The 23108-nt window shown below is 55.7% G+C and overlaps 2 protein-coding genes across 5 annotated transcripts in view; one reads left to right on the top strand and one right to left on the bottom strand.

The window, feature by feature from the left end:
• Nucleotides 1-19299, bottom strand: part of LOC119696828 (zinc finger protein 883-like) — a 252044-nt gene extending 232745 nt beyond the window's left edge. The window contains exons 1-2 of the mRNA XM_038126667.1: nt 19252-19299; nt 14892-15582 (exon numbers count right to left, since the gene is read on the bottom strand). Of these exons, the coding sequence (XP_037982595.1) occupies nt 14892-15582; nt 19252-19299 (739 nt within the window). The remainder of the gene's footprint in view (nt 1-14891; nt 15583-19251) is intronic.
• Nucleotides 19300-19536: 237 nt separating this feature from the next.
• LOC119696832 (gastrula zinc finger protein XlCGF49.1-like) lies at nt 19537-22895 on the top strand. 4 transcript variants are annotated; one of them, XM_038126672.1, is made up of 4 exons: nt 19537-19617; nt 21268-21552; nt 21773-21845; nt 22033-22895. In XM_038126672.1, the coding sequence occupies exons 3-4, from the start codon at nt 21800-21802 to the stop codon at nt 22785-22787; spliced, it is 801 nt and encodes a 266-aa protein (XP_037982600.1). In that variant the 5' UTR covers nt 19537-19617; nt 21268-21552; nt 21773-21799; the 3' UTR covers nt 22788-22895. The 4 variants fall into 4 exon arrangements, with proteins under 4 accessions (XP_037982600.1, XP_037982601.1, XP_037982598.1 ...); XM_038126673.1 differs by having other exon boundaries at nt 21360-21552; XM_038126670.1 differs by having other exon boundaries at nt 19575-19617; nt 21264-21552.
• The last annotated feature ends 213 nt before the right edge of the window (nt 22896-23108 follow it).

The raw sequence follows: 23108 nt of genomic DNA on the forward strand, positions 1-23108 counted from the left end.
TTAACTTACAACTATAATAAGATGAACACACAGAAGTTCACATGAAAAAAACTTTCCAAACCATTCCTCCACCCCCCACTCAAATTTTCTATACAGTACAGTGAGACTGTCTTGGACGTCCACTCAGATTGCTACCTCTCAGATATTCAATTCTCAGTCTATTATTACTCTTCAGGCAATCAACTCTCATTTCATCAAGGAGAGAGGAGTCTCTTTTGTACCATATCGTGACCTCTTCCTTCTATGTCCAGTGCTCTCACCACTGTGCATGCACCACAACTGCTTTTAGGGCTCCCCTTTTAAGGATGTTTTGGTCAGTTCCAAAAAAGCGACAGTCTCTCTGTTTCGGGATGCCAGTCCTTCCCAATTTCACCCTCTGGGGCCGAGGGGTTTTGAGAACAGAGATCTTCCTCTCCATCTCTGTTCACACCACTCCTTCACTGCCCTCTCTTGGCTCCAAGCCACTGCCTCCCCCTAAATGCAGTTTCTGTGTCACAGGAAGAAAATGGGTCTGTCCATGGCTGTACAAGAAAAGAGTCCAGCCATAGGCCACTCCATCATCTACTCCCACCTAGGATTTTTTCCAAGGCCTTCTGACATTCTCCACTTGCACAAACTTGCGTCACACTTGCCCATCTCTCTCTATTTCATCTCTATCTCTCTTCCCCGTCATATCCAGGAGGATCAGTATTTGTAAGGTTTCTCTTACTTAAGAAAAGGGTTAAAAGCTTGGGCTCTGTCTGCCCAGAACTCCCAGGGCTGCTGGCTGCCGGGCATCCTCCCGCCGCACCCTTCCCTTCTCCTTTGGCCCTGCTGCCGGCACAGGATATCAAATTTCAAGGTGGCAAAAGCACAGACACTGTCTCTCTCTCTCTCTCTCTCTCTCTCACCCAGGAGCAGGAGCAGGGGCTGCCCGATGGCTCTCATCGTTCGTCCACCCTTCCATCCTGCAGAGACCTTCACCCCCTTCTCTGTGCCAGGCTCCAGCCTACCTCACTTAGGCCACATGGCTTCCCCTGCCCCAGCCAGAACACAGCTGGGCAGGGCAGGGCTGACTTCTTCACCAACCCGAACCCAGAGAGAGCTCCCCTGCCAGTCCTCTGCTTTTAACCCCTGTGTTCTCAGGGGCGGGTCCATATTCTCAGTGGCCACACCAGGTGCCAATATTCAAACCTGAGCACCCATTGCTTTGACCACTGCCTCCCAAAAAACTCGCTTCCTTTGCAAACCACGACAGTCACCTTCTTGCTGCCAGTCAATGTCCATGATTACTGCTTGGTGGGACAGTCAGAACATACCTGAAGGAGGCCCAGAAGGCTTCAAAACTTTACGCAGCCAATCTGATGGAGAAGCCTTCCCAGGAACCTCATCTAGAACGGAGCACAGATGAGAACATTTTTCGGGGTGTGCTGGGATCCCCTTCTGCCTCTGGGAAATGGGCACTGCAAGGGAGGCGGGGAAGGCTGTGGGAGCCAGATGTCAGTGGACATGGCCAAAGCTGCACAGGGGCCTGGGGAGCTCTGGGCTGCCTCCGGGTCACTCTCCACCTTCTGTGCAGGCCCTGTGCGACATCCCTGGAGAGGTGGCTGGAACAGCTCAGGGGGCATTAGGTTCTCTCACTCCCACACAGTAAATCCTCGCTAAACCCCTGGGGAAAAATGCAGCAGGCAGTGCCACAACTATCCTTCTATCCCTCCATCCCTCCTACCCTCTCTCCCTTTTTCCCTTTCTACCTTCCTCTTTCTCTCCAACCCTCTTTCCCCTGGGACAGCTCCCCCAGCCCAGGGGCACATGGCCAGACCCTCTCAGGACACACTGGAGCCTTGCTCTCCCCCTCTGCCCTTTCCCCACCTCGGGCACCCCGTGCAGTTGCTCCCAGGTTTCGGGACGTGTCTCCCACGGAGGGAGGCCAAGCAGGACTGCTCAGAACCCGAGTGCCCTGAGCCTGCTCGGGATGATTCCTCTGGGCTGTGCCGCTCTTGTCCGGGCTGTGCCCGCACCGCCAAGCCGCAGAGAGGGCAGCTCAAGGCTCAGCAGGGCTCAGGCCCAGAGGCACAGCAATTACCTCCTGTGACTGTGCCTGGCATGGCCTCCCTTCCTGCAGCAGAGGCTGCCAATGAGCCACTGCTTCCTCCGGGAAACTCAGCCTTCAGCACAGCCTCTCCTCCTTCCATCTCTGGAGAGAGAAAAAGGGAGAGCTGCCTCAGGTGGGGCTGTTCCCCAGTGGGAAGGTGGCATCTTCAGGAGGCCCTTCTTCTTAAAGACACTCATGAGGTTTTGGAAGTTATCCAAGCTTTGAAGGTGGGCCAGAGCTCTGCCTTTTCCAAACCACCACCCCTCCTGATCTGCCCGGAGACGGGGAAAACGCAGGGCATCTCGGGGTGCGCATGGCCTCTGGTGCAGTTTGGGCTGGCTGTCAGCTGATGCCAAATGCCTTCCTGCAGAGGCTGGCCAGAAGCTGCAGCCAGGCCAGGCTGGGAAACAGCCCTGCAGGCCGTGAAAGCAGCAGTGGGGCATCCAGGCTGCCATGGATTCCTTCCCTCCGTGCCGGGCACGGCGTGTCCAGATGTGCAGCCAAAGCCCCCGGCTGCTGAGTCCCAGCGGAAGGCAGAGGGAAATGCACCCACCTTGTCCTGCTTGTGCTTCCTTCTGTGTTTGTCTCAGGAAGTCATTGGAGTCAAGAGGCTTTTTGCCTCCAGAATCTTTGGACTTTCCTTTTGGAGGACCTTAAGAGAAAGTAGTTCCATTTCCCAGGAATGGATGCCACAAAAGCAGGGCTCAGCCTCTGGGGTCAGCAGGGACACACTACTCACCCCTGCGATGGGAGCTGGGCTTGTGTGCAGCAACCAGAGAAGGTGCAGGAAAAGTCCTCCCTGCAGACACACCTGTAGGTCAAGAGCCAGAGAAGATTCTGTCACTTTCATGGTTTGGTGCTGGTGCAATGCCAGTGCCCCCATGAAAATATATTTGTCTTGGTGTCTGCTGTGAGATGTGACTAGGAATAGAGCAAAGCAGGCTTTAACTTAGGAATAAAGGGGAAAAAACTTTATTAACTTACAACTATAATAAGATGAACACACAGAAGTTCACATGAAAAAAACTTTCCAAACCATTCCTCCACCCCCCACTCAAATTTTCTATACAGTACAGTGAGACTGTCTTGGACGTCCACTCAGATTGCTACCTCTCAGATATTCAATTCTCAGTCTATTATTACTCTTCAGGCAATCAACTCTCATTTCATCAAGGAGAGAGGAGTCTCTTTTGTACCATATCGTGACCTCTTCCTTCTATGTCCAGTGCTCTCACCACTGTGCATGCACCACAACTGCTTTTAGGGCTCCCCTTTTAAGGATGTTTTGGTCAGTTCCAAAAAAGCGACAGTCTCTCTGTTTCGGGATGCCAGTCCTTCCCAATTTCACCCTCTGGGGCCGAGGGGTTTTGAGAACAGAGATCTTCCTCTCCATCTCTGTTCACACCACTCCTTCACTGCCCTCTCTTGGCTCCAAGCCACTGCCTCCCCCTAAATGCAGTTTCTGTGTCACAGGAAGAAAATGGGTCTGTCCATGGCTGTACAAGAAAAGAGTCCAGCCATAGGCCACTCCATCATCTACTCCCACCTAGGATTTTTTCCAAGGCCTTCTGACATTCTCCACTTGCACAAACTTGCGTCAAACTTGCCCATCTCTCTCTATTTCATCTCTATCTCTCTTCCCCGTCATATCCAGGAGGATCAGTATTTGTAAGGTTTCTCTTACTTAAGAAAAGGGTTAAAAGCTTGGGCTCTGTCTGCCCAGAACTCCCAGGGCTGCTGGCTGCCGGGCATCCTCCCGCCGCACCCTTCCCTTCTCCTTTGGCCCTGCTGCCGGCACAGGATATCAAATTTCAAGGTGGCAAAAGCACAGACACTGTCTCTCTCTCTCTCTCTCTCTCTCTCACCCAGGAGCAGGAGCAGGGGCTGCCCGATGGCTCTCATCGTTCGTCCACCCTTCCATCCTGCAGAGACCTTCACCCCCTTCTCTGTGCCAGGCTCCAGCCTACCTCACTTAGGCCACATGGCTTCCCCTGCCCCAGCCAGAACACAGCTGGGCAGGGCAGGGCTGACTTCTTCACCAACCCGAACCCAGAGAGAGCTCCCCTGCCAGTCCTCTGCTTTTAACCCCTGTGTTCTCAGGGGCGGGTCCATATTCTCAGTGGCCACACCAGGTGCCAATATTCAAACCTGAGCACCCATTGCTTTGACCACTGCCTCCCAAAAAACTCGCTTCCTTTGCAAACCACGACAGTCACCTTCTTGCTGCCAGTCAATGTCCATGATTACTGCTTGGTGGGACAGTGAGAACATACCTGAAGGAGGCCCAGAAGGCTTCAAAACTTTACGCAGCCAATCTGATGGAGAAGCCTTCCCAGGAACCTCATCTAGAACGGAGCACAGATGAGAACATTTTTCGGGGTGTGCTGGGATCCCCTTCTGCCTCTGGGAAATGGGCACTGCAAGGGAGGCGGGGAAGGCTGTGGGAGCCAGATGTCAGTGGACATGGCCAAAGCTGCACAGGGGCCTGGGGAGCTCTGGGCTGCCTCCGGGTCACTCTCCACCTTCTGTGCAGGCCCTGTGCGACATCCCTGGAGAGGTGGCTGGAACAGCTCAGGGGGCATTAGGTTCTCTCACTCCCACACAGTAAATCCTCGCTAAACCCCTGGGGAAAAATGCAGCAGGCAGTGCCACAACTATCCTTCTATCCCTCCATCCCTCCTACCCTCTCTCCCTTTTTCCCTTTCTACCTTCCTCTTTCTCTCCAACCCTCTTTCCCCTGGGACAGCTCCCCCAGCCCAGGGGCACATGGCCAGGCCCTCTCAGGACACACTGGAGCCTTGCTCTCCCCCTCTGCCCTTTCCCCACCTCGGGCACCCCGTGCAGTTGCTCCCAGGTTTCGGGACGTGTCTCCCACGGAGGGAGGCCAAGCAGGACTGCTCAGAACCCGAGTGCCCTGAGCCTGCTCGGGATGATTCCTCTGGGCTGTGCCGCTCTTGTCCGGGCTGTGCCCGCACTGCCAAGCCGCAGAGAGGGCAGCTCAAGGCTCAGCAGGGCTCAGGCCCAGAGGCACAGCAATTACCTCCTGTGACTGTGCCTGGCATGGCCTCCCTTCCTGCAGCAGAGGCTGCCAATGAGCCACTGCTTCCTCCGGGAAACTCAGCCTTCAGCACAGCCTCTCCTCCTTCCATCTCTGGAGAGAGAAAAAGGGAGAGCTGCCTCAGGTGGGGCTGTTCCCCAGTGGGAAGGTGGCATCTTCAGGAGGCCCTTCTTCTTAAAGACACTCATGAGGTTTTGGAAGTTATCCAAGCTTTGAAGGTGGGCCAGAGCTCTGCCTTTTCCAAACCACCACCCCTCCTGATCTGCCCGGAGACGGGGAAAACGCAGGGCATCTCGGGGTGCGCATGGCCTCTGGTGCAGTTTGGGCTGGCTGTCAGCTGATGCCAAATGCCTTCCTGCAGAGGCTGGCCAGAAGCTGCAGCCAGGCCAGGCTGGGAAACAGCCCTGCAGGCTGTGAAAGCAGCAGCAGGGCAGCCAGGCTGCCATGGATCCCTTCCCGCTGTGCCGGGCACGGCGTGTCCAGATGTGCAGCCAAAGCCCCCGGCTGCTGAGTCCCAGCGGAAGGCAGAGGGAAATGCACCCACCTTGTCGTGCCTGCAGCATTTCCTTCAGCATTTGCCTCATGTTTTCAGATGGCTCATGGGGTTGCTTGTGTCCTGTGGCTTTGTTCTTTCCCGTCGGAGGTCCTTAGAGCAAAACAGTTCCATTTCCCAGGAATGGATGCCACAAAAGCAGGGCTCAGCCTCTGGGGTCAGCAGGGACACACTACTCACCCCTGCGATGGGAGCTGGGCTTGCGGGCACTAACAAGCAAGGAAGCTGGAAAAGTCCTCTCTGCAGACACACCTGTAACTCAAGAGCCAGAGAGGCTTCTGTCATCTCTGCCCTCCTGGCTGAGTTTTGGGCTGGCATCTCTTCCAGGATGAAAGACCTTGACCTACTCTCAGCATTGCTCAGAGGCTCATTCACGGACATGGGTTTAGAAGCTGGATTGCCTTCACCAACAGGTTCAGCTGCAAAGAAAGGCAAGACAGAACAGCTCCCGTGGCACTGTAGGAGATTCTCAGGCTGCACGCAAGGCTCAGCCCCGGGGCACAGCCCTGGGCCCGGCCCCTTCCCTCTCTGCTCTTCTGCCTGGCTGCACAGAGCACACGGAAGGACACACTGGCATTGCCCATGGGAGGAGGATAGGATGCACAGCTAAATGCTCCTTCTGCCCACTGACAGCAATCCTGTGGGGTCATTTAGGGCTCCAGAAAGGAGCAGGGGAAGGTTTCCAGATTCCTTCAACCATGAGATTATATTAAAGAAATGGCTCATGAGTGAGCTCTTGCTACATGGACACGGATTATTCTCTCAGGAAAGGCACACAGAGAACTTGCCTCCAGCATTTTCCAACATTTTCAAGTCATCATCCAATAGGGCATCAAGATGATGCAAGCTGCGATGCCAATCTAGAGGGAAGCAGTGGTTAGAACCATTTCCATGGTGTGCTGGGATCCCCTTCTGCCTCTGGGAAATGGGCGCTGCAAGGGGGTCAGGTAAGGCCGTGGGAGCCAGATGTCAATGGACAAGGCCAAACTGCACAGGGGCCTGGGGAGCTCTGGGCTGCCTCCGGGTCACTCTCCACCCTCTGTGCAGGCCCTGTGCAACATCCCTGGTGATGTGGGGGAACAGCCCAGGGCCCTGGGGGCTCTTTCCCTCCCCCAGAGGAAATCCTCCCTAAAGCCCTGGGGAAAGCCATGCCCAGCACTTCCGAGGGAGCAGGGAGCGCTGTCCCGGGCAAGGGCAGCCAGGCTGCCGGCTCACCTGCTCCCCGCGCTTGCAGCAGAGAAGCCTGGGCCGCCCTGGCAGGCAGGGCCACGGCCAGGAGGAGCAGGAGGAAGAGGCGCAGAGCAAGGGCCATGGTGCCTTGCCCTGGGCCAGTCCCGCGGCTCTCGCTGCCGCCGCTGTCCTGACGCCGCTGTCCCAATGTCAGCACCGCTGCTGCCACCGCCGCCGCTGCCGCAACAGCTGTGCTCAAGGACTGCCTGGTCGGTCGTTGTGGTGCTGTGCAACCACGGGGCTCTGGGGGCTCTGTGACCTCAGAGCCTGCTGTGACCTCAGCCTGCTGTGAGCCCTGAGCCTGCTGTGACCCAAGAGCCCTGCTGTGACCTCAAGGCTGGGACAGGATTTTTTGGGAATGGATCTCAAGAGGTTCCGTTCCAGTGAGGAGAGTATGTCCCTCCCGGCAGCTCTCTGAAGTAGAATTTTTTTCACAAGAACTGTGTTATACGGCATTGGACAAATGAGACATTTCATGGTTCTACATGCAACAGCAATGTCAAGTCCAAAATTCAACTCAGGTTGGTGATTCCCACTATTACAGGCAGCAGCAGCCCTGCCACACTGACACCAAGTCCCTGCTGTGCGCTGTGCTGGCCTTTGGCCTGTATTTAAAAAGTGAAGGACTTGTTGCCATAGCTTACAAAAAGAACGCAACACAGGCCATCAGGGTAGCTGCATGCTTTAGGGGACACCCAAACGCACTGCACAAACCATGGCTGTCCTCAGCCACCCTCAAATCCCCCTGTGTGCCTCACAAGAGACCCCCGACCCCTGCTCAATTTACAGGTGTCCCTCGGCCCCTGCACACCTTTGGAGATTCCCTAATTCCCTGCACGACTTTTGGGTGTCCCCAGCCCCCTGCACAGCACAGAGGGGACTCAAAGCCCCTGCATGCCTTTAGAGGGCCCCAACTATGACGCTCAGGGAGCAGCAACAGGGCTGAGCCATCTTCTGTGTGTGTGTGTTCACCATGTGTCCCTGGGGGAGCAGATGAGGCCTGGGGGGCAAATCCCCACTCTGCTCCTAAGAGATCCGATCCAGGGCTGCCCCAGGCCCAGGCTCTGTCGGGCTCGGAGCTCGTCCCTCAGGCTATGAAGGACTTCCTTCAGAGTCCAGCCTCATTCCATTGTTCTCAGGGCAAGCACTTACTGATGGCTTCCCTCTTTTCATGGGCATGCCACTGGAGGCGTGTCGGACAATACCCTTTACTGAGCCAGAGATGGGGGAACTGAGAGGCGTTTTAAAAACTTTTATTCCATTTTCAGTCTCATGAGAAGGGTGAGCCAATATAGATGGTATAATTCATGCTATCACAATCAGAAGTTGACTATTTCTTAATTACAAAAGACTATAAGCATTTCTTGGCTATCAGCTTTTTGCCACACCATGCTGTAGATGCCTGAAAGCCAATCATCTAAAACTACCCCTCACAGGTCCTACTACAGTGCATCTTTCCTAGTTCTATTTCTCTAAAGTATCTAGTCTTATTTGTAAGGCCATTTTGGAAGCTTTTTTCTAGCTCTGTTTCTCTCTTAACAATATCTGTCGTATTCCATGGCATTTCTAAGTCAGCATTTCTGATCTCAAGTTTTGCATACAGATGCATACAGTGTGGCTCTTCAGTCCGGCCCTGAGAACTTTCTACAAATCCATTTTGCACATTTCCCCCTCTCTCTTGGACAGAAAAAACTTCTTTGATGGTCTTGGTCATCATTTGTTGCATAGAGTGAAATACATAAGGTACTATCACTGACACTGTTATGATAAGAATCAATGCGTGTAAACTTATTTTGTAAAGCTCTTTGAGATAAGGAGTAAAACTCAATCCTTCAAACAAGTCGTCTAACTATGACCTATCATTTGTTTTAATTTGATTTGTCAAATCTCTCAGTTTTTGAAGTTGTTTGTGGCTGGACACTGAATGGTCAGATAAGTTCATATAACACAGCCTCTCAAAACCTTCACAACTATGTCTATGTGCTTGTAAAGAAATTTGATGGCAGTTCTGTTGCCGCAGGCCCCCAGCCGGGTAATAATTAGCATTGACTCCATGATTGCAGAAGGCTGATCCACCCCTTTATTCTACTATAGCATACTGTACTATACTATACTACACTATACTATACTTAAGAAACTCATCTTCTTACAGACAGTGCGACAGAGCTTGGACCTAATTGCTCAATCCATCCAAACACCATCCAGTGTCCAGTTAAGAAATCACCCTTTGGCAAACAAATCTGCGTAACACATTCCACATGTGCACAACAACAGGTGCAGCAAGTGGAGATAAGAATTGTTTCTCATTCTTTTCTCTGATCTTCTCACAGCCTGGCCCAGGAAGATCCTGGGAAAGTTGTGCCTGCTGCTCTCTCTGGAGAGAGCTGCAGCCACAGTGGTTCTGTTTTGTGAGGTTGTATGTTTGAACAGCACTAACATCTGTCGCTGTGTCACTGCTTGTAATGGAAATAGTATTGCCTTCTTTACTCAGCTAACACCCTAATTGGTAGAGGAGTTTTAATGCTTTACTAGAAATAATTTGAGGTAGAAATGAAGCTGATGGAATTCATTTTGCAGGGCCCCAGGGATTGAAATTGTTTTTTGCAATTTTCTTTATAATGATGGGCAAATCTTCTTTTTCTATGTTTTCTCTTGGTAGGTTTTTGGCAATTGCTGTGAGGACTCACCTAGGTCAGCAATTTCACTTTTAGGGGACGCTGGGGTTGTACAATTGCACTACAAACGTGAGTTTTTGTACACAGGATGATGGGGCATATAATTTAATTGTGGATCTCCCTGGCACTGAAATTCAGCACAAAATTCTATGGCTAAAGAACCAAGAATTTCTAATTTTTGAGCTTCAGAAGGTGCTTTAAGAAGAGCAGGGGCATAATGATGTGAATTGGTTATGTGATTTGTCTCTGTCCTAGGGTGACGTTATGATGCTTGTATCCCCATTTGTGTGTTCTGTTTGTGCTGGATATTATGTTCTGTGCCTTCAAGACTGGCTCTGAAGAGCGAATGTTTTGTTTTGGGTTTTGTTATCAGCCCGCTCCCCCACGGCTGGCGGGACACAGAGACAGGGTGTGCATAGCGCGGCTTTTGCTTTTTGCTGGGCTTTTTGCTTTGCTCTTGCTCTGGCTTCTGCTTGCTCCTGCTTCGCTCTTGCTTTTGCTTTTGCTTCTGCTCATTAGCTAGTTTAGCTAAGCAGTCCAAATCTTTTTTTCTGGACTGTTTTTTTTTTTCCTTTCCCTTTTTGTAACTACTGGAACCTGCTCTGGACTGGGACCTGGAAACACCGAGAGCTTGCACCTCGTGGCTTGCAGCAGCCATCCCCAGCGCCGGAGGGACTGACAACAGAGCAACCACCCCCCAAGAGAGACTTTCTGAATTTGTCATCCTTTTCAGAGTGGTGAAGGAGTGTTATCATCCGGTATTGTTCATGCTGTGTGCTGGGGGTGCTGTGCCTGTTAAATAAAGAGGTTCTTTCCACTTCTCTCTGTGGAATCCTTCCCGAACCCATTGGGGGGAGGGGCTGTGTGGGTTTGCTTTCTGGAGGGGCCTCCTTTTGCAGGTTTTCTTCCAAATTTGCCCTAAACTAGGACAACATCCCAAGATCAGCCAGACCTGTCAGGTGGCCCCTGGGAGGCCAAGCCAGCCAGACCTGGTCCATCTTCCCTGGGCTCCATGGGGCCCCACAGTGTCCCAATGGTCCCTTGCTGCCATGAGGCCCTGAGGTGTCATAATGGCCCCTTGGTGACTCGAGGTCCTGAAGGGTGGGAATGGTCTCCATGCTTCCATCAGGCCCCACAGAGCCATACTGGTCTCTGGGTCCATGAAGCCCCGCTGTGTCACCATGGCCCCTTGGCTCCACGGGCTCCAGAGGTGCCACAAGGATCCCCTTGGTTCCATGGGCTCCAGAGGTGCCACAAGGATCCCCTTGGTTCCATGGGCTCCAGAGGTGCCACAAGGATCCCCTTGGTTCCATGGGCTCCAGAGGTGCCACAAGGATCCCCTTGGTTCCATGGGCTCCAGAGGTGCCACAAGGATCCCCTGGGTTCCAGGAGGTCCCCACAGTGTCACAGGGATCTCCATGGGAAGGAAAGAACCCAGCCCCAGTGTCGCAGGGGCAGCCACCAGAGGCCAAGGCCAGCCAGCCTTGACGGTACTGGCAGATTTTGCCTGGCAGCAACCCTGGATATGGGGAATTTGGGAGGTGGAACCCCAATTTCGGCCGTTTCTGCATAGATAAGAAGGACGGTTCTTTTCCATAGGAAGGAAAGCACCGAGCCCCAGTGTTTGGGCAGCAGGCCAAGGGCAGCCAGACCTGTCTGTCATGGCAGCTTCCAATTGGGAGCAATCCTTGGATGTACGGAGTTTTGGAGGTGGAATCCCAGTTTTGGCCGTGGTCAAGATGGATGGTTTTTTCCCATAGGACAGTAAAGTCCAAGTGTTTTGGAAGAAGATGAGAGGTGGCCACCCTCAGGCCAAGCCAGCCAGACCTGTCTCTCCTGGCACCTTTGGTCTAGAGGCTGTCCTTGCACTGAGGGCATTTTGGAGGTGGAATCTCAGTTTTGGCTGTGGGTGCCTGGACAGGAAGAAGAGTTCTTTTTATTAGGAAGGAAAGCACCGAGCCCCAGGGTTTCAGAGGCAGATGAGGGCCAGCCCTCAGGAAGCCAAGGCCAGCCAGACTTGTCAGTCCTGGCAGCTTTGGTCTGGGAGCTCTCCTTGGATATAGGGAATGCCCAGGTTTGGCCATGGGTGCCTGGTCAAGATGGATGGTTTTTTCCCATGAGAAAGAAAAGCACATGGTTCAGGATGCAAAGGCTGACAAGAAAACCACAGCGAGACGCAGGGAGAAGAAAGACTAAAATTAACTGAAATATTAAACTGCGTGCGTAGAAGGATTTGACCAATCCTGTATTAGCTTGAGGCGTGAACAGCAGCACACAGTATAAATATGGCTTGCTGTTTGCAATAAATCAGCTGCACTTGATCACACTGATCATGGCGTGATGGCCCGTTACAGATCCTCCACAGATCTCCTTGGCCAAAAAGGGACCCAGAACACCCCAAACCCCACCAAAACACCCCCAAACCCCCAAAAAAGAAACCTGCTGGAAAGAGCCCAAAATCCTGAAAAACTGCCTCAAAGCTGCCCCTAAATACCCAAAACCTACCCCAAAACACCCCAAATCTTTCCAAACATCCCCAAAATCCTTTGAAATTGCACCTGAATACCCTAAAGCTTCCCCAAAACACCTCAAATGCCTTCAAGCTGCCCCAAAATCCCATAGAAACACCCCAAAACCACCTAGAAACACCCTAAATCCCATAGAAATATTCTGAAATCCCTCCAAACCACCCATAAACACCCTAAATCCCATAAAACTGATCCCAAATCCCAGAGAGATACTCCAAAATCCCAGAAAACTGCCCCCAAAATGGTCCTGACCCTGCCCTAATCCGCCCCCCGCTCCCCTGCTACCCCAGGTAAATTCAGCTCAGCCCAAATCCTCCTTTCTTTATTCCAAATCCTCCTTTTTTCTCAATGCCAAAATCTCTTTTCATCCCTAATCTCTTTAGTTGACCCCTAATCCTTCTTGTCCTCCCCAAATTTCCTTTTCCCACCACAAATTCTCCTTTTTCTACCCCAAATCTTTTGTGTGTCCTCAAATCCCTTTTCCACCCAAAATCTCCACCTCAAATCCCCTTTCCCCACCCCAAATCTCCTTTTCCCACCCAGAATCTTTCCCCATCCTGAATCCCCCAATTCCCACCCCAACCCCCTTTTTTTTTTCCCAGCACTGTACCCAGGGTCTCTCTGCAGACATTGCACCTGGAGCTGCCCCAAACAAACCCCAAATAACCCCAAATAACCCCACTGTGCCCCCAGGGCTGGAGTGGGTTTGAGGGGGTTGGGGATTGGGGGGGTCATGACCCCAAACTTCAGGGATTGGGGGGCTTTGATCCTAAAATTTGGGGTTTGGACTGATCTGACATTTCGGGGCTCAGGGATTCAGGATTTGGAGGTTTGGGATTTGGGGGTTTTTGTCCCCAGGATTTGGGGATCAGGGGGTTTGACCCCAAACTTTGGGATCAGGGCAGTTGGACACCCCAGATGTTTCAAACCCCAGGATTTGGGGTCGGGGGGAGTTGACCCCAGGATTTCGGGTGTTTGACCCCAATGTTTGACCCCCCCCCAGGTTTGGGGTCGGGGTTGAGATCGGAGCCATTCCCTGGAAACAGCGGCGGGATCGGGATTGGGAACTGGAACGGGATTGGGATCGGGAAGGGCAGAGAGCCCGGCCCAGTCCCGGGATGGAGCCATGCCCACAATCGCGGACCCCTCCCCAGCCGCAGCCCCTCCGCAGCCGCTGAACGGAGCCTCCCTCAATCGCAGCCCGCCCCAGTGCGGATCGGAGCCATCCCCAGAGCCTCCCCCATTCCCGGCGCGGAGCCTTCGATCCCTTTCTGGGGCGGCTGCTGCCGCTTCCAGCCCATTGCTGGCGGCTCCGAAGGGCTCCGGGGAGCCTCCCCATTTTGGGGGTGCTGGGGTGGCCCCAGGGCCGCCCCGAGGGTCGAGGGGGGATCGAAAGCCCCAAACCCGAGGGGCTCCCGGGGGTCCCCAGCTGCTCCCGCGGCCAGCGCGAAACGGCTCTGACTCATCAGTGTCCGGGCGGGCCCGCAGCGCCCCGCGCTCCCCGCCAGCGGAATTTGGGCAGGGGGGAGGTGACCCTGGCCATGGGCATGGGGCGGGCGGGGGCAGCTGGGGCCGCACTGGGGGCACTGGTGCCGCTGGGAGCCCCCCCGGCCGCGGGGGCAGCGGGGGGCGCGCTGAGAAGGGCGCCGGGGGCCCCAAATTAAACCAAGGGGGGGTCGGGACCCCCAAACGGAGCAGGAGGGGCCTGGAACCCCCAAAACCGAGCACGGGGGAGGGGACTGGGGACTGGGACAACGATGGGGAAGGGGCAGCAGAGCACGGGAAAAGAGGGGATGGGACCCCCAAACAGGATCCAGCCAGCTTGGTGGGGCCGCCTTTAGCCCTGGATGGGAGCCAAAGGAGCCAAGGGCAGCCAATGCTTTTTCCCAGCCCGTGCCATCCCAGCCCGTGCCATCCCAGCCCGTGCCATCCCAGTCCATACAATCCCAGCCCAGTTTATTCCAGTCTGTGTCGTCCTGATCTGTTCGGTCCCATCCCATGCGCTCCCAGCCCATGTTTGATCCCAGCCCATGTTTGATCCCAGCCCATGTTTGAGCCCAGTCTGGGTGGTCCTGCACATACTCCCAGAGTCTGGAATTCCAGTTCCCAGCCAGGAAAAAATGTTCCTGCCCTTGAACTTCCTTCCTATCCTCTCAACAAATTACAATAAAATTATAAATCAATAAATTACACAACATGAAATTAAATAAAAATGAAATATAATAATTTCAACTCTTCCTTACAATACTCCAATAATTATTCAAGCCAAAACAACAACTATTACTGTAACACTATCAATACATATAAATAAACACATTATATACCAAGAAATACCTTTTGAAAGTTTTAATTCAATATTAATCTACTTTAGATAAAAAATATCTAAAACAACTAACATACAATCTAACACACCTTACTAAAACAATTCCTATTACAAATATGCTAATCACAAAACCAAACACCATCATAATTTCTCATACATTTTAACCAAACAATTAAACTTTAACAACAACCTTGAGTACTCCAAACCAATTAAAATTACTTTTAAAAATTTAATTGTGGGTGGGTGGTTTTACTTGGATATTGGTTTTGGATTGTTTGGGTTGGATGACTTAAAAAATGGGATTTTTATAGGAATTTAATCATCTGAGAAGGAGGCACTCTGCAAACAGCTGACTGAGAATGAACGGGACAGAAATCAGTAAGGGCTTCCCTTACCGGTGCCTCCGTTGGTGTTGGGTCAAGTGAGAGCTCCTGGAGAAGCTCTTCCCACACTGGGGACACTCGTAGGGCCTCTCCCCGGTGTGGATGCGCCGGTGGGTGATGAGGGTGGAGTTGTGCCTGAATCCCTTCCCGCAGTCGGGGCAGCAGAAGGGCCTCTGCTCTGTGTGACTCTGATAGTGCCGGAGGAGACTGGAGCTGATCCGAAACCTCTTCCTGCACTGATCACACTCGTAGGGCCTCTCCCCAGTGTGGATCTTCTCGTGGACAATCAGGTGGGAATGCTGCCTGAAGCTCTTCCCACACTCGCCACACTCGTGGGGCCTCTCCCCAGTGTGGATGCGCCGGTGCCTGACAAGATGGGCGTTGTGCCTGAAGCCCTGCCCGCAGTCGGGGCAGCGGAAGGGCCTCTCCTCTGTGTGCGTGCGCTGGTGCACGAGGAGATCAGAGCTGGTCTTAAACCTCTTCCTGCACTGATCACACTCGTACGGCCGTTCCCCAGTGTGGCTCCTCTGGTGCTTGATCAGCTCAGAGTTCCACCTGAAGCTCTTCCCACACTCCCGGCACGTGTGGGGCTTCTCCCCAGCATGGAGCTGCTCATGGAGCACCAGCTCCGAGCTCTGGCTCCATCTCCAGCCGCCTTCCCGGCCCAGGCTGGGTCTTTCCCCCTCAGATCGCCGCCATCTGCCTTTGCAGCCCCTCCTCGTGCGGCATCTCCGGGCCTTTTCCTCCCCGTTGGCTTCCTGCGCCGTGGAGCCGCTCCAAACGGCCTCTGCCACGAGCTTCTGCCCCCGGGGATTTGTCCTCCCTGCTCTCCAGCCTCAGCTCCTGCTCTGGGGGAGGAAGGACAAGCAGAGGATGGCATTTGCCTCCGCGCCACAGGCAAGGGCAAGGAGATGCCCCAGGGCGTCCCCGGCACAGGGGCTGTGCTGCAGCCGGGGCCGTGCTGGGCTGGGAGATGGAGCAGGACACAGGGGCAAAGGGGCACTGACTTCCTCCTCACCTGCCTGCGTGTCCCGGGGCATCTTCCTCTTCCTCACAGCCTCCCAGGGCTTGGCAATAGGAAATCCTGGTTTGGGGAAAACAAGGGATGAGCATGGTGAGTTTGAAGGTCCCTCTGCCCAAGTCCTGCTCTACAAGTCACCGGCCATCTGGGCTCCAGAAAAACCTCCCAAACACCAAGATTCAGCCCTGGAAAAGCCTCCCAGGAGTTCCCCATCCCTGCTCCCTCCCCTCTGGTGTTCGGGGGTTCCCCCTGTCCCAGCTGCTGGGGTCACGCTTGCATTGGGGGTCCCCCTTCTCCTGGGTGCCCGCCCTGCCCAGGCTGCTGGCAGTCCCAGCAATCCCAAAAGCTCCCCCCTCTCCGCTCTCCCCATGCAGGGATGCCGGGGCTTTTTGGGCTCCCTTTTGGGCTCCCTTCTCCCCTCACTCTCTGCTTTGGGCTGCAGGGGCTCCAAGGAGTCCCCCCTGCCCCTCTCCGGGCTCTTGAGGCTCCCGCCAATGGCGCCGCTCCCCCCCTCTCTGGGCTCCCCACTTTGGGCTCCTGGGGGACACAGGGCTCTGCTCCTCCAGGCTGCCTCTGCCGGCAGCCGCCACCGGCACCCCCAGTGTCCCCCCAAGGGGCCTTTCCCGCTCAGCCTTGGACTGCTGCATTCTCCAAACATTCCCCCAAAAAACCCAGCACAGGGATCCCCAGGATATCTGTGCTGAGCTCCCCCGCCCTGCTCACCTGCGGGAATGGGGGGGGGATGATCTCATGGGTGGGGGCTGCGAGTTCATTAAGGGCTGGTGGTGCTGAGGCACCTAAACCTGCCCTACATCCCAAAGGAGTGGCCAGGGAACAGCAGGGCTGGAGACAAGCCACGAGGAAGGGCTACCACAGCCACATCCCTGGATTCACTCCTCCACCGAGGTGCTTCCAGCCTAGGAGAGGAGATATCCCACAGGAGAGCAGCTCCATGTCACACCCCCAGCATCTGCACTGCTCCAGGGCTGAACCCAGAGCCAGCCTCTGCCTGGCTGAAAGGACAGAGGGAGCTGCAGGACATCTCAGCTCTCCCTGGATCCTTCGCTTCTCCAGGCGAGCATCCCCAGCTCTCCCAGCCTGGCTCCAGATCAGAGGGGCTCCAACTGTTGGAGCACCTCTGGTGCCTCCTCTGGACTGGCTCCAGCAGCTCCAGGTCCTTCCTGTGCTGGGCCACAGGGCTGGGGCAGCTCTGCAGGTGGGGTCTCACCTGAGTGGGGCAGAGGAGCAGAATCCCCCCCTCCCCTGCTGCCCACACTGGGGCTCAGTCCAGGCTCAGGGGGGTCTCAGGCCCGGGGCTTCCTTCTGCTTTCCTTGATGCTCCCTTGTCCCTCCTCTTCCTCTTGCTCCTCATCTTCCATCCACCTCTTCCTCCCTAAGCCCACCTCCTCCTCCTGTTCCATCCCTTCTCGCCCTCCTCCTTCATCCTCCCTCTTCCCTCCCTCCTCCTCCTCCTCAGCAGCAGCGACCCCCTCCTCCTGCCCCGTTCCCGGAGCCCTCGCAGCTGGGACTGTACTGGGGACAACTGGGATCACACTGGGAGCAACAGGGAGGGACTGGAACCATGCTGGGGCAACTGGGATCACACAGGGATGACAGTGGGAGCAGCTGGGCCCATGCTGGGGTAGACTCAGATCATACTGGATCATACTGGCACCAACTGGGACTGCACTGAGGGTGACTGGCAGGAGCTGTGAGCAACTGGGATCAGGCTGGAAGCAACTCAGGGCAGCTGGGAATGACTGGGAACATGCTGGAAGCAACTGGGATACACTGGGAGAGACTGAAACCACTCTGGGGGTAAATGGGAGCAACGGGAACCACACTGGATGCTAATGGGAGCAGCCGTGCCCATGCTGGGATCATACTGGGATCCTGCTGGAACTGGCTGGCATCATACTGGGAGTGACTGGAAAGGTACTGGATGTGTCCGGAACTCTACTGGGAGCAACTGGGCCCACACTGGGAGTGACAGGGAGTCACTCTTGGCATGACTGGAATAATACTGGGAGTATCAGGGACTGACTGGGGTCATACTGGGAGTGACTGGAACCATACTGGGAGTGACTACTGGTCCTGCTGGGGTCATCCTGGGAGCCACTGGGAACAAACTTTGGGCAACTGCCAGAAACTGGGATCATGCTGGAGGCAACTGGGAGAAACTGGGAAAGACTTCGACCATTCTGAGCTGACTAGAACTGTACTAGGCCAACTAGGATACACTGGGAGTGTCCTTGACCATACTGGGGGGACTAGAAGCACACTGGGAACTGCTGGGACCATGCTGGGGGCAACTGGGAGTGAGTGGGACCACGCTGAGGCACTGGGTCTACTCTAGGGACAACTGGGATCACACTGGCAGGAACTGGGGACAACTGGAACTGTTCTGCAGGCAGCTGAAATCATACTGGGATGGCAGTAGGACCAACTGAGTCCGTGCTGGGTGAGACTGGGATCACACTGAGGGTGACTGGAATCATACTGGGATTGGCCGGGAGTGGCTGTGAGCAACTGGAATCATGCTGAAAGCAACTGGGGGGAAGTGGGAGTGACTGGGAGACACTGGGAGTCACAGGGATCATACTGGAGGCTCCTGGGGTCACGCTGGCATTGACAGGGAGCAACTGGGATCACACTGGCATCATACTGGGAGTGACTGGAGTTACACTGCAAGTGACTGGGATCATACTGGGAGTGGCTACAATCAGACTGGGATTGTAGTGGGTGTGATTGGTCCCTGACTGGGGGGTGCTGGGAGCCGACTGCGCACCCGCTGGGGGGAACTGGGAGCAACTGGGAATGACTGGATGCATCTGCAGCACGGGCAGGGAACGCAGGGACACGAGACCGGGGGGGACATGGACATCTGGGGGCTGGGGGTCACCAGGGAACAAAAGGGGGAAGGCGAGGGCTGTGAGAGCAGGGAATGGGTTTGGGGGTTCTGGGATTGAGAGAAGGGGAGGCTGGGCTGGGCAGAGGTAGGACAGGCAGGGTAAAGGGGGTTCCTGTATCCAGGAAAGGGAGCTCCAAGGGTCCCCGGTGTCCCCATTCCCAGCAAAAGGTGGGAAAAGCCGGGACGGCTGGGAATAGGGGTCCCTGGTGTCCTCGGTGCTGAGGAGAGGAGGGGCTGGGTGCTGGGAAAGGAGGGAATAGGGGTCCAGGAGGTCTCTGGGTGAAGGAAAAGGGGGCTCAGGGGACTGGGAGAGGTGGGATGGCCGGGAAAGCGGTGCGAGGGTTGTTGGTGCCGGATAAGGGGGTGCAAGGTGGAACCCATGCCTGGAAATGGGGGTGCGGGGGGGGTCCCAGCGCCCAGAAATGGGGATTCAGGAGCCCCTCGGTGCTCCGGGATGGGCGATCAAAGAGTCCCGGGGGACCCCTGACCTCTCACCGCCCCTCGGGGCCCCAGGAGCGCCCCCAGCCTCAGCGCTGGAGCCATCGCGATGCTCCTCCTCCCTCCCAGTATGGTCCCAGTGCGATCCCAGTAGAACTCGGTCAGCCAGGAGATGCTCCCAGTATGATCCAGTACAGCCCAGTCACTCCCACTCCTCTCTGCCTTCCGACCTGTCCCGCCGCTCCCGCGGGCGGCGAGGGCTCCGGGAGCGGGGGAGGAGGAGGAGGGAAGGAGGAAGAGGAGGAGGAGGAGGAGGGAGGGAAGGAGGAAGAGGCGGAGCGGCAGCAGGAAGCAGCGAGAGCAGAGCACGGCTGGAAGAGCGGGGCTCCGGCGCACCCCGGGACATCGCTCCCCATCCGGCAGGTGCCCGGGGAGCTTCCCCCCTCTCCCAGCTGCTGGGGGTCACGCTTCTCTTGGGGTTCCCCCGTCTACTCGGTCCTCGGCCTCCCCAGGCTGCTGGGCGTCCGAGGAATTCGAAAAGTTCCCCCCTTTCCGTCTCCCCTCTTAGGGATGCTGGGGGTTTTGGGGTCCCGGGGTCCCTTCTCCCCTCATTCTCTGCTTTGGGCTGCAGGGGCTCCAAGGAGGCCACAGGGACCCCCCGGGATATCCGTGCCGAGCTCCCCCTCCCTGCTCACCTGCGGGATGGGGGGGGATGATCCCACGGGTTGGGGCTGCGAAATCAGGGAGGGCTCGAACTCGTGGTTCCTTCTGCTTTCCTTCGTGTTCCTTTGTCCCTCCTCCTCCTCCTCCCTAGCCGCTCCTGACAGGGAGTCATTCCTGTCATGTCTGGAATAATACTGGGATTATCGGGGGCTGACTGGGGTCATACTGGGAGTGACTGGAACCATACTGGGAGTGACTACTGGTCCTGCTGGGGTCATCCTGGGAGCCACTGGGAACAAACTTTGGCTACCAGCATGGTCCCAGTGGCTTCCAGTAACCCCCAGTCAGGATCCATTTACACCTGGGGCAATCCCAGTCACACCCAGTATGACCCCAGTCACTTCCAGATACTCCCAGTGATATTCCAGACATGCCAGGAATGACTCCCTGTCACACCTAGTGTGGGCCCAGTTGCTTCCAGTATGGTTCCAGTCACTCCCAGTATGATGCCAGCCAGTTCCAGCAGGATCCCAGTATGATCCCAGCATGGGCACGGCTGCTCCCATTAGCATGCAGTGTGGTTCCCGTTGCTCCCATTTACCCCCAGAGTGGTTTCAGTCTCTCCCAGTGTATCCCAGTTGCTTCCAGCATGTTCCCAGTCAGTCCCAGCTGCCCTGAGTTGCTTCCAGCCTGATCCCAGTTGCTCACAGCTCCTGCCAGTCACCCTCAGTGCAGTCCCAGTCGGTGCCAGTATGATCCAGTATGATGCGAGTCTACCCCAGCATGGGCCCAGCTGCTCCCACTGTCATCCCTGTGTGATCCCAGTTGCCCCAGCATGGTTCCAGTCCCTCCCTGTTGCTCCCAGTGTGATCCCAGTTGTCCCCAGTACAGTCCCAGCTGCGAGGGCTCCGGGAACGGGGCAGGAGGAGGGGATCGCTGCTGCTGAGGAGGAGGAGGAGGGAGGGAAGAGGGAGGATGAAGGAGGAGGGTGAGAAGGGATGGAACAGGAGGAGGAGGTGGGCTTAGGGAGGAGCAGGTGGATGGAAGATGAGGAGCAAGAGGAAGAGGAGGGACAAGGGAGCATCAAGGAAAGCAGAAGGAAACCCCGGGCCTGAGACCCCCCTGAGCCTGGACTGAGCCCCAGTGTGGGCAGCAGGGGAGGGGGGGATTCTGCTCCTCTGCCCCACTCAGGTGAGACCCCACCTGCAGAGCTGCCCCAGCCCTGCGGCCCAGCACAGGAAGGACCTGGAGCTGCTGGAGCCAGTCCAGAGGAGGCACCAGAGGTGCTCCAATAGTTGGAGCCCCTCTGATCTGGAGCCAGGCTGGGAGAGCTGGGGGTGCTCACCTGGAGAAGCGAAGGATCCAGGGAGAGCTGAGATGTCCTGCAGCTCCCTCTGTCCTTTCAGCCAGGCAGAAGCTGGCTCTGGATTCAGCCCTGGAGCAGTGCAGATGCTGGGGGTGTGACATGGAGCTGCTCTCCTGTGGGATATCTCCTCTCCTAGGCTGGAAGCACCTCGGTGGAGGAGTGAATCCAGGGATGTGGCTGTGGTAGCCCTTCCTCGTGGCTTGTCTCCAGCCCTGCTGTTCCCTGGCCACTCCTTTGGGATGTAGTGCAGGTTGAGGTGCCTCAGCACCACCAGCCCTTAATGAACTCACAGCCCCCACCCGTGGGATCATCACCTCCCATTCCCGCAGGTGAATGCAGGATCCCAAAAACCCCAGCCTGCTTAAGTGGGGAGATGGAAGAGTGTGAGCTTTTTGGATTGCAGGGACTCTGAGCAGCCTGGGGAGGGAGGAATCCCAGAACCCCAGAATTGAGAGACCAGAGACAGGGAACTCCTGGGAGGCTTTTTAGAGTAGATTCTTATGGACACAAACCCAATGTGCTCATCCCTTGTTTTCCTTGCAATACCAGGATTTCCCATTCCCATCCCTTGGCCAGATGGAGGAGGTGGCTGCAAGGAAGATGTCCCGGGACACTCAGGCAGGTGAGGAGGAAGTCACCGCCCCTTTCCCCCTCTCTCCCCCTCCATCTCCCAGCCCAGCACGGCCCCCAGCTGCAGCACAGCTCCACTGCCCAATGCCAGCCTGCTGGGGATGCACTGGGAGGATCTCCTTCCCCTTCCCTCTGGCATGGAGGCAAATCCCATCCTCTCCTTGTCCTTCCTCCCCCAGAGCAGGAGCTGAGGATGGAGACCAGGGAGGACAAATCCCCACAGCAGAACCTCGTGGAAGAGGCTGCTTTGAGCAGCTCCACAGCACAGGAATCAAACAGGGAGGAAAATTCCTGGAGATCCCCCACGAGGAGGGGCTGCAAACCCAGCCCAGGATGCTCCGAGGAGGAAAGAGCCACCCTGTGCCAGGAAGGTGGACAGAGCTTCAGCCAGAGCTCAGAGCTGGTGGTCCCTGAGCAGCTGGATGATGGGGAGAAGCCCCACAAGTGTTTGGAGTGTGGGAAGGGCTTCAGCTGGAGGTCCCGCCTGATCCGCCACCAGATGATCCACACTGGGGAGAGGCCCTATGAGTGTCCTGAGTGTGGGAAGGGCTTCAGAGACAGCCCCCAGCTGACCATCCACCATCGCATCCACACCGGGGAGCGGCCCTACGAGTGTTGGGAATGCGGCCAGAACTTCAGCCGGAGCTCCCACCTGACCTCCCACCAGAAGATCCACACTGGGGAGAGGCCCTACGAGTGTTCTGAGTGTGGTAAATCTTTTCAGACCAGCTCCCTGCTCCTCGTACACCAGCGCATTCACACAGACGAGAAGCCCTTCCGCTGCCCCGAGTGCAGGAAGGGCTTCAAGCACAACTCCCACCTCACCAGGCACCGGCGCATCCACACCGGGGAGAGGCCCTACGAGTGTCCCGAGTGTGGGAAGAGGTTCAGGACTAGCTCAGTCTTGAATCAACACCAATGGAGGCACCGGTAAGGGAAGCCCTGCAGGTGTCCTGACTGCAGGAGGAGCTTCATGCACTGCTCCAACTCCATCCCCCATCAGACAACCCTCGTTGCAGAGAGCCCTCTGATCCAAATAATTCCAAATTCCAAATAATCCAAGTTGGGAAGACAGCTGGCTGGTGGTCTCCACATCATCCTGGATCCCTGTAGGCACCTGACTGAACGCTGGGGCAGGAACATCCATTGGGTCTCAGCTTGATATTGGAAACTCCTTGGGAAGTTTTTTTTTTTACCTTGAAGTGAATCAGAAGCTGATTTTTTTAGCTTGTCTTGGTTTGAAAGACAGGTGTCT

Source organism: Motacilla alba, unplaced genomic scaffold (genome assembly GCF_015832195.1).
Source record: "Motacilla alba alba isolate MOTALB_02 unplaced genomic scaffold, Motacilla_alba_V1.0_pri HiC_scaffold_48, whole genome shotgun sequence".
Lineage (NCBI taxonomy): Eukaryota > Metazoa > Chordata > Aves > Passeriformes > Motacillidae > Motacilla > Motacilla alba.